Genomic DNA, 10,368 nt, shown 5'->3' on the forward strand with positions numbered 1-10,368 from the left:
CACATGTCCAACGCCTGTCTGGTCACCCTGATGCCCCACGTCCAGGAGTCACTACAGGCAGGCCGCAGGGACAGCTCCTGCTTCAGGGATGGGTCAGTACTAATGCACGTTGGTGACAAGTAAAGTAAGGACGAAAGCTCACCCAAATAGGAAGGGTCTGCCTAAACTTGTCCAATAAACACTTTTTTCGTTTTCCATTGCAAAATGTTTTGCTACGGTTTATGTCTATGAATATGACCCTGATGGTCCTCATAGAGCTGTCTGTGTTTAACACAGAGAGAAGAGTCCCGGCCTGCAGCGTTGGTGTGCCACCTGCCAAATCCACTACACCAGTACAGTCATGGACCACCGCAGGACCAGTGAGCACAAGCTGACCATCCGCACCTCCAACCCCTCCTGTACTGTCTGCAAGAGTCACTTCAAGAACCCATGCCTGTTCCTGGAACACATGGAGTCCCAGGAGCACAAGCAGAGAGTCGACAAGGTGTGTCTGACGGTCTGCTCATCTCTGCCTCGGCAGCTTGGAAATCCATTAAATTGATTACCTTTCTCGCGTCCCAGATGTGGCCCTATTCCTTATATAGTGCACTAAATAGGATTAGGGTGCTATTTGGGACGCAACACTTGACAACCATTCCCTCCCCCCTCTTTCTTATTCACTGTTCTGTGCTCCTCCCACTACAGCTTCGGGAGGAGGGGGGGCCAGCGGCCTTGGCTGAACTGGTTGCCATGGACGAACAGGGCTGTTTTGTAGATGACGAGAAAGAGGAATGGGAAGATGGTGAACAAAGCAGCTCCCATGGAAAGGTTAGGCATCTCCTTGTACACACTTTGTCACACACGTCTCTTCTTTCCTGCTCTCGCGCTTTCTCCCATGCACACATTCACTTTTTCACAGGATCAATACTGGAGACATTTTGAAGATGTTATTCATGTCGTCATTATTTTGTTGGTTTAGATCTATTTGGTCATGTGTGTGTGTTTGGTGTGGCAGGAGGGCTGGCCTACCCAGATGGAGGTGGCTCTACTAGAGGACGTAGATGAAGATGAGGAGTATGACCCTGACACGGTGTACGGTGAGTGACACACTCTTCCAGGGGTCACTGTCTCACAACACACCACTCACTGACTTGAAAAGCCATTCTGAATCAATCATTTATCAGTTCATGTTATTTGTATATTGCACATTATGATTTTGTCATGTGCCATTCCATTTTCATTGACTTACAGTACCTCTCTCTGCTCATCTCCCAGGTTCTAGCTTTGTGGTCCCCGTGGCTGGGTTCCTCTGTAGAATCTGCCAGCACTTCTACCATTTTGAGTCCTCAGCCCGCCACTCGCACTGCAAGTCACTCAAACACTTTGAGAACCTCAAGGTTGGTTGTATAATCGCATGTCTTGTATATGAATTAAGACACCACACACATAACATTAACGGGTTTGCCTACAGTTGTCTCGTCTGTTGCAGTCATCTCCTTTAAATCCTATATGTTTGTGCCTTCTCTCCCATACAGAAGTACAGGGCATTGCGTAGCCAGAAGGATGGGACATTGGAACCTACTCCCATAGATGGAGATGCAGAGAGCGATAGTAACCACACCATCTCAGGTTCAAACAGCCTGCCTTCAGAGCTCCTCAGCAGCCCTGCGTTACTGCAGCCCACCATCGCCACCACCACACTGAGGCCCTCTAAGCCCTGCCCTGAACCCCAGGACAACACTCCCTCAGCCTCATCTTCATCCCAGCAGGACCTCACCACTACCACCAGCAGCACTAGGGGGACCCCGGGCCAAGCCACCCCAGAGCAGCAGAGCCTAGCAGTGCCTGAGGACAAGGAGGAAGAGCCAACCCCAGACCTAGGACCAGTCACAGAAGATACAGAGGAGGAACCAGTCACGGGAGAGATGGAAGAGGAGGCAGCTGCCCAAGACGAGAAGATGGGCGACGGGAACGCAAAGGGGGCATCCAAAAGAAGGTCTGGGAGGACAACACAGAGACGTTGAGGGATGGAGAGAGAGTGGAAGAAAAATATGATATCCAGTACAATCGCTACCCTAGGACAGGGTCGGTTAGTTTGGGACAGGGTCCCCCACCTCCTTTTCTGTATAACTCAATAGACCAAGAAAAGAACACCCTGGAAACGCAAAACCAGTGGTCCTCCAACCAATAGTTCCTAGGTGTTTTGGTGTTGATTTTTTTTTTATAACACAACCACAACTAGATACAGATCTATTTCTAACAGGCATTCAGTTAAACCTGATTGAAGAGGAGAACCATGGGGAAACAAATTGTGGATGTGTGTGTTGCTATTATAAAGTGTTAAAAGGGTCAAGTGAAAACAAAGGTCAATTGTAGTTCAACAACACGTTGTTGTGTTCAATCTATCTAACTCAATAACATATTGTAGCCAAGTTTATGAAGGGAGTGGTGTTGTTTTAGTCCAGGCATTTCCCACAAAGCTAACAACGGTAGCTCAAGCTTTTAGTGAGACTTAGAATGTAGCATTTTAGCAGGTGACTTTTATCTGGAAGAAGAAAAAATGTGATGGGGTGGGAACTAAACTGTACTTTTGTTTGAATGTCAAGTAACGATGAACCTTGATTTGATTCTAGCTTTGTTGAAGTGTTACTGTCTTTGACATTTTATTGTCTAAGACATTTTTCACACAAACTCTGACCTGTTCTGCAGTTGTCTTGGGATGTGTTCGCAGGTGAGGGGATAGGATAGAGGGGGGTTTCAAAGGGGAAAAGTCCTAACTGCTTTGTCTGTTTTGCTCAGATACGTCCTGAGCTACTGGTTTCCCCTTGTCACTGTATTACTAAAGTCATTCTAACTGACTTGTTTAGCTCTTTAACCCCTTGGTTGCTGAAACTCTGCCTAAATCCCACTGGTATTGCTCCTAAGTCGCACTTGAACCTCCAAAAGGCTCTGCTATAAGCTCATATGGCTTTGTCAAGACTGGAAGAATTTTAGATCAGTAGTGTTTGTGCAATGTTAGGAAGCAGTGCATGCTTTTAGTGAGCCTTAGAATGTAGCTGCTCTTACTGCAACTCTCATAATGTTGTAAAACTGCTGGACTAGACAAGTCCTAAGACCATAAAACTTTCCTTTAGATGTGACTCAGATAGGGAGAACACGTTGGCCTAGAACAGATCCTCTTTGCCATAGTTTGTTCTCAACAGAGATAACCAGTTTTATGTAAAGTTAAGTGATCACTTATATTTTTCCTCACAGTTGGAAGCATTAGGCTTACCTATGGCCAGTTGATACAATTAGTGGATTTCCAAACCCTTTCACCCCATTAATATTTATCATTTCAAATGTCCTGCAATGTTGCATTAACAAGCTTACACATCACAACACAAACATGACACTGTAAGAGTTTAGTAGTTTTGTGCCTGTTTTCCAACCTTTTCAAATGCGTTGTTACTTCATTCTTTTTTTCACACATCTTGTACGCTCCAGTACACTTGACTAGTAGAGTAACTTTCATTGAGTAGAATTGTCTGTACAAGAATTGCATGGCAGAGTTGTCACCTTTCAACTGGGTAACATAATATCAAGGTTATTATCAACACCAATGAAGTGGAACGATAGGACCATGAGACATGACTGGTCAAAACCCAGGGCCCTAACTGGTCAGGAAACAATCTTGGCCCAAGGCATGGAGAATTAAGTGTATTTTCCCCAGTGATAGTCAATGAGTGTAGCAGACTAGCAAAGAAACTGATAACCAGCAGCTCTGCTTTTGAAGAGCACCAATAGAAGGAATGGTATGATTCACCAGCTTGTGATTTCAAATCAAATTTTATTTTTCACATGCGCCGAATACAACAGGTGGAGACTTTACAGTGAAATGCTTACTTACAAACCCTTCCCAACAATGCAGAGTTAAGAATAATAATAATAAAAAGAAAAGTAACAAAAGAATAATAAAATACACAAGAATGGAGATCTATTCATGGACCATCACAAGACATGGATAAGCATTTGTCACTGATCTCCTGGTGAGAGGATACTTCTCTACCTGAATATAGGATCATGTTTATTAAGTTGTAGACAGAACTACACAATACTAAATCAAGTAATGTAACACTCCACAGATAAGTCACCAATCACAGCAAATAGAAATAGCCACCTTATTTTCTTCTTTCAAGGAAAATGTAAGGAATCAATCTTTCCCTCTCCCTGATTATACTTTTAAGTTAGTCGCTCTGGATAAGAGCGTCTGCTAAATGACTTAAATGTAAATGTAAGTGAATGGCCAGTTGTTTTATTAGTTAACTTGCAGAGGAAGAGCAGATGAATATTGGTTTTGATGAAGGCATGCGCAGTTGTCTTCTAGTTCAGCTGGTTCCGGTCCCACTGAAATATTAGAGGACCAGAGCGTGACGAAAGTGGTCATTTAAGAGAAATTTCAAACAAAGCTGTATGTTTCTTAATGTATTTTTATTCAACAAATGACAAACTGAGATGAACAAAATAGTTGTTTTCTAGCAGCTAGAAGTTTAATGTATTTTTTTTGGGATGTTTGTTTTCTGTATTGGGGTCATTTTAATTTATAAATAAAATATTTGACTATTGCCTCACATATTGAATATATCACACCTGTACATTGTTTGAAATGTTTTAGAGAGCTAGTGCTTTAAGTTAGCAATTCTCAAGATGTCACACTCGGTAACATTAAATATACTGTATTTATACCTGGCTAAGAAAAACTGAATAGGAAAAAGTGGAACACAGCACAAAACATAGAAAACATTACAATCTCTTGCACATCACAGAAGAACATTGACCAATGAAAGTCATATGATTTGGAATATTGCATTATTGCTGTATAGGTAGTTGCTCCACAAATATGTAAATATTGATGACTACAAACCACCAGTTATGTCAATCGCTGAGCTCATTCCGCATGCTTTCACCCCATACCAAGCACAGAGATAAATAAGTACTATTGTATCAATTGAGGACTGTATACAGGTAACTAAGCTGAAACATTAGTATACATAGTATGTGGTGGTGGATATGTGTTGGCATAACCTAATCACTTAAACACACAGAATGAACTGTCAGCTTTAGGCTCATTTACTTCACTTAGCAGGAACCATCTAAAGATTTCAACAGCTGAGTATGGATTCAAACTGTATAGTTCAGTGGTGGGGGTTCATAATCACTACATGTAAGGGACAGAAAAGGCCAAACCCCTATTCACTCCTCTTATCTAAGTGTCAACACACCACACAGGAACACTTGAGGAAAGATGCTCATATAGATGGAAGGAATGTTGTTGATTTGTATGAGAAAATCTCTAGTAGTCAAGCTCAGTCCTCTCACTCTCCCTCTTCGCCCTTCTCCCCTTCAGTGGCTGGAGAATCCTTGTCTGGGGAGGGTTGCTCCTCTCCTGGGGCTGTAGCGGTGCTGAGCTGGACTCTAAACTCCTGCCTGGCCTGCAGGTTAGACTCCAACAGTTCATGTAATTTGCCATTCAGGGAGTCGTTGCGTTCCTCCAGGTCATCCAGGCAGGAGTTGATCTGATCCAGCATAGTGTTGATGGCTGCATACTCTGCCAAACGAGAGAGATGTGAGAACAGAGACGATGTGCAAGTCCTAACAGACAAATATAGACACCCTTTTGACTTACCTATGTAGACAGCAGAGAATGAGAACACACACACACACCCACCCACCCACACCCACACCCACACCATGTATCCCTTAGTCACAGCTGAAGAGATGACGCTTCCAGATGGTGCATGACATTGACATCTGAAACATACCAGTATTACCTTCTTCGTTGAATTCATCTTCATCCTCAATGATGCCATCGTCACTTGGGATGTTAGGATCTCCATTTGGTCCAGACATATTGTTGCTTACGTATAATTAACTACACTAAAATGAATTAGGGTAGGATGCGTTAACTAGCTAGGCATTGCCCATACCATAGATAGTAGCTAACTTAACAACAGATGGTAGTTGACTTAAATTACTATGTTCATCACCAGAGCACTTGACATATAAGAGAGGGTTCTAATAGAAAATTCCGCTGAAAAACGAAAAAGTAAAAATGACTAAACCGTAATGCACAAATGTGATTTTTCTTGACTGCTAGCTAACAACGACTAGTGTCTTTGGTTTAACTCTATCCTGTCACGCACTGTCAGCTGACTGATGACAACATTGAGAAATAAGCTGTCGTCACTAGTTACCACAGCCATAAAGTCATAAACCCCTCCCATTTATATGTAGCTTCTTAAAAAGTGATTTTAAACCTAACCTTAACCACCATGTTAACCTTATGCCTAACCCTAACCTTAAATTAAGACCAAAAAGCAAATGTTTGTTTTCATACATTTTTACGATATAGCAATTTTTGACTTTGTGGTTGTGGTAACTAGTGGAAACCGAAATAAGCTGTCAGAAATGATGCCTTGACGCAATGTCCAAACATTGCTTTACAAATACTTCCAACAAATCTACATCTACAATATATTCGTTCTTGTAATTATGAGTTAAAAATCGTCTAATTGTGCATGTGTATCAGATTGGAACACAATATGAGGATCTAAACATTCACATCAGGCAGTTTTGTGGCCAGTTTCGTGATGTAGTTTATCTTGTGATTTATATTAGTATATTATATTTGGCAATTCCCCTCTATCATTCATTCCAACGTCAATGTTTAACTTTTCAGTGTTTAATTTGGTGAATTTTAATGTCACATTTCTATTGATATCTATGCATTACAGACAGTTTTCTTTATTTTGTATTGAGTACTAGGTCCTATCTCAGACTGCTTCATACTGTAATGAACAATAGGTGGCGCCAAATTACTACACATCTGGAAGAAATACGCCAGGGTACCCACGTGGCTCGGACCCTGCATACATGACAGGGACAGTCAGCTAGAAGCTAAAATAAAATAACCTTACCTAGCTAGCCACTTAATTAATCGACCATGGAGGATCTACCTGCAGATATCAAAGCGTTCCTTCTGAATCATCCATTTCTTGAATTTACGGATGACAGTAGAAAGGTTAGTTAGAACCTTTTTATACAAAATATTGTATAAACTAGCCAGCAAACGTTAGCTAGCTAATAATAATAGGCTGCGCAGCTAGCTTGTCAGCTACTAGCTTCTGCTCTGTGAAATGGCTAGCTGTATATGTGAATGATGTGAGCAAGAAGACGTAAAAAATGACAGCGTTTTGTTTTACACCTCTTTTCAGATTAAATGCACACTCAATGGACATGATTTACCTTGCAACCTCAAAGAGCTCCAGAACTTCACGAAAGGGAAGAAATATCAGAAACTAAGTTCTACTGCAGAGTTCAGCTATAGTCAATATGAACCTCATGTTGTTCCCAGCTCGAAGCAACCGTAAGTATTCCCCAAGAGTCATACTTTCAGTAAGTGACCGGTTTAGTGATTGATGGGGAGTGGGGGTTGAGCGCATGCACCACAAAGGTGCATGATCTCTGGACAGAATCCATTGTACACCCAAATACAAGGAGGCTGAACACCCCTCCTCCCCCCTCCTCCAGGTCTGCCCAGAGGTTCTCTCACTGCTACCACCAATGCAACATGGTTACATGACTTGGGTGATTATCAGCAGCCTGTCTGCCTCAACCAGTTATTTTAATTGTTACTGACCAATTCTGTATGTCTGACCTACAGCAATCATCTCTTCTGCAAGTTAACACTCAGACACATCAATCGCCTGCCACACCAGGTCTTACGGCATGTCAATGGCAAGCGGTTCCAAAAAGCAAAGAAGAAATGTCAGTACTTTTCGCCACCCAAAATGTCCTTCCTCCTACCTACACTCAAATGTTGATGCTTCCTTTCCACTTAAAGTTTTAGAGGGTTTTCCATTTAGATTTTTGTTGGGAGAGGTAGATTAGAACTACCTGAAACACCACAGATGGTTGTTTTCACTATTGTCAGTACAGTTCATGAATTGTCTAATCTCTCCCCTAGATGAAGAGTGTGTACAACAGGGGGTGGAGTACATTCCAGCGAGCCTCCGACAGAAGAAGCCCAGAGATAGAGGTGGGGAGGGGGAGAGGGGACGCAACACCCAGAGGGGGAATGGAGCGTGGGCTCCTGACTCCAGCAACGAGGGTGGCAGCGACTCAGAGGACAGCATGAGTGACCTGTACCCATGTTAGTACCTCAGTCATTGAATGTGTAAAACAGTCAATGGTGACAATGTCTGCTGTGGATGAGCAATAACCTGATATGTTGTACATTTTATTTATTTGATCAATCTCCTTCCTTTCTGGAAGGTGAAAACTGATTTCTTGCTTTTTCTTTCCCTACAGCCTCTTTATTTTCTCTGCAAAAGGAGACTGAGGAGGGTATGGAAGAGGGAAAAGAGGTTGACTTTAAAACGGATGACGATGAGGAGATGGAAGTTGATAAACAGGCGCCACAGAAACGCAAGAAGGTCAGACGGCTTAACTCTCACAGCACTGTCTTTACACCAATAGTGTTGAGCGGTCTTCCACACAAACAGGTCTGAATATGTGGTTGTTGAATTACTGAAATTAGTAACACAGCTCTCTTTGTATCCTCAACAGGTTCAGGCTGGTGGTTTCCAGAAGAAATCCAAGAATCATAACTGGAAAAGAAAAGGTTTAAAGACCAATGTGAAAGTAAAAAAAGTAAAATAAAGGTGAATATAAAATGCTGTGTTTCTCAATTCGTACTTTGAATTTGTCGAGTGCTGATAAGTAGATGCAAACATGATAAAAGTCTACTTCTAAAAGCTAATTAACGATTTGTAGATCCTATTTTGAGCATGAGTTGACAGATCAACACTAAATCTGTAATGTTCCACACAAAAGCATTTTCCAGTTATGGCATGGATTCTGCTAATGCCCAGAAGTAAATGTAGTCCTGTTAATCATCTCAACTACAGCATTTGATCATCATATAGCTCCAATTATGAAAACGTCCCAAACGTGCTAGAGTATTCATTTTACCATAGAAGAGATTATGGAAAAGTTTGATACAGTAACTGCCAGCTAAGGTATTTAAGAACTGGGTTGTATTCATTCCGCCGATTCTGTTGCAAAACATTTCTTAAACTAGCAAACGAAATGGAGAGGGACTTACCAGGGGTGTATTCATTCCGCTGATTCTGTTGCAAAATCTAAGCAAACAGAACAAAATGGAGGGAATTAGCTGAATTTGTCTAATAGAAACTCCAAACAGTTGCAAATCTGTCTCTGGACAGATGACATGGTACACCCAAACATGATTACAGGGCTTGTGTGATTATCAGCTGCCTGTCTGCCTCTAAACCAGTTATTTTAATTGTTACTGACATTTACATTTACATTTTAGTCATTTAGCAGACGCTCTTATCCAGAGCGACTTACAGTTAGCACATACATTATTTTATCGAACCCACAACCCTGGCGTTGCAAACACCATGCTCTACCAACTGAGCTACATCCCCTGCTGGCCATTCCCTCCCCTACCCTGGACAACGCTGGGCCAATTGTGCGCCACCCCATGGGTCTCCCGGTCGCGGCCGGCTACGACAGAGCCTGGATTCGAACCAGGATCTCTAGTGGCACAGCTAGCCAATTCTGCATGTCTGACTTACAGCAATCATCTCTTCTGCAAGTTAACATTCAGACACATCAATCGCCTGCCACACCACATCTTACGGCATGTCAATGTCAAGCGGTTGCAAAAACTGAAGAAGAAATGTCAGTACTTTGCCACCCAAAATGTCCTTCCTACACTCAAATGTTGATTAGGCCTATACTGCCATTCATTCCAATTAGACTGGTTTGGATATCTCCATGACTAACATGGCTGCTATTTTCACCCCATTCTGGAACTTTGAGGATTTAGTTTTGTAACTAAAACAAGAGTTTATTTTAGACAAATTCAGGAGTGTACTCATTCAGCTGATTCTGTTGCGCAACGGAATGCTTTGCAACTGTTTGGAGGAATGATTACACCCCTGATGATTGATTGAGAGGAGAACTCATTAGAGATCCTATAAAAATAAAAGTAAGGCATGTGATATATCAGAAATTGTGTAGTAGAACTATTGTCAACCTTAAAGATTCACTATACAGAAATAGCTGCGCCATTTCCTGGTTGCTAAAATTCAAATAGTTCGCCTAGTAGAGTTTTTGTAACAAATCAAGCAAATATAGTGTAGATAATCATTGTACCAGCTAAACCTCTGTGAAATATATTTTCCATAACCAAAAATATTGTATTTTCAGCTGTTTGAAGCTGGTGTACAAAACCGAAAGTAAAAGATGCTAAAATGAAACTTATAAACGGGAAGCATAGAACAGATCTACTGCTTCATGGACTTGTTTTCAATGATAATT

The 10,368-nt window shown here is 41.8% G+C and overlaps 3 protein-coding genes across 4 annotated transcripts; 2 read left to right on the top strand and 1 right to left on the bottom strand.

Annotated features, from left to right (window-relative positions):
* Positions 1-3: 3 nt before the first annotated feature.
* LOC311099348 (cip1-interacting zinc finger protein-like) lies at positions 4-4,591 on the top strand (the record flags this gene model as incomplete). Its single annotated transcript, XM_084140066.1, has 6 exons — positions 4-92; positions 277-484; positions 685-807; positions 995-1,076; positions 1,255-1,376; positions 1,515-4,591. The coding sequence occupies 6 exons, from the start codon at positions 4-6 to the stop codon at positions 2,001-2,003; spliced, it is 1,113 nt and encodes a 370-aa protein (XP_083996192.1). The 3' UTR covers positions 2,004-4,591.
* LOC311099496 (bublin coiled-coil protein-like) lies at positions 4,429-6,155 on the bottom strand. 2 transcript variants are annotated; one of them, XM_084140197.1, is made up of 2 exons: positions 5,790-6,155; positions 4,429-5,566 (listed from the first exon to the last, which is right to left on the bottom strand). In XM_084140197.1, the coding sequence occupies exons 1-2, from the start codon at positions 5,866-5,868 to the stop codon at positions 5,334-5,336; spliced, it is 312 nt and encodes a 103-aa protein (XP_083996323.1). In that variant the 5' UTR covers positions 5,869-6,155; the 3' UTR covers positions 4,429-5,333. The 2 variants fall into 2 exon arrangements, with proteins under 2 accessions (XP_083996323.1, XP_083996322.1); XM_084140196.1 differs by having other exon boundaries at positions 5,781-6,155.
* A 732-nt stretch (positions 6,156-6,887) lies between these two features.
* LOC311099494 (surfeit locus protein 2-like) lies at positions 6,888-8,694 on the top strand. Its single transcript, XM_084140194.1, has 6 exons — positions 6,888-7,039; positions 7,233-7,384; positions 7,682-7,785; positions 7,985-8,170; positions 8,329-8,453; positions 8,587-8,694. Exons 1-6 carry the CDS (start codon positions 6,962-6,964, stop codon positions 8,677-8,679), a joined length of 738 nt encoding a protein of 245 aa, XP_083996320.1. The 5' UTR covers positions 6,888-6,961; the 3' UTR covers positions 8,680-8,694.
* The last annotated feature ends 1,674 nt before the right edge of the window (positions 8,695-10,368 follow it).

Source organism: Coregonus lavaretus (assembly GCF_964263955.1).
Source record: "Coregonus lavaretus genome assembly, chromosome: 24".
Classification (NCBI taxonomy): Eukaryota; Metazoa; Chordata; class Actinopteri; order Salmoniformes; family Salmonidae; genus Coregonus; species Coregonus lavaretus.

What these genes read in the sequence shown, in the direction of transcription:
- LOC311099496 (XM_084140196.1), bottom strand. Translation starts at nt 5,868, where the DNA reads ATGTCTGGACCAAATGGAGATCCTAACATCCCAAGTGACGATGGCATC. An exon ending in CAACGAAGAAGGTAATACTG is followed by an intron (nt 5,567 to 5,780) that starts GTATGTTTCAGA and finishes CTCGTTTGGCAG; the next exon opens with AGTATGCAGCCATCAACACT.
- LOC311099494 (XM_084140194.1), top strand. Translation starts at nt 6,962, where the DNA reads ATGGAGGATCTACCTGCAGATATCAAAGCGTTCCTTCTGAATCATCCA. An exon ending in TTACGGATGACAGTAGAAAG is followed by an intron (nt 7,040 to 7,232) that starts GTTAGTTAGAAC and finishes ACCTCTTTTCAG; the next exon opens with ATTAAATGCACACTCAATGG. An exon ending in CCAAAAAGCAAAGAAGAAAT is followed by an intron (nt 7,786 to 7,984) that starts GTCAGTACTTTT and finishes TCTCTCCCCTAG; the next exon opens with ATGAAGAGTGTGTACAACAG.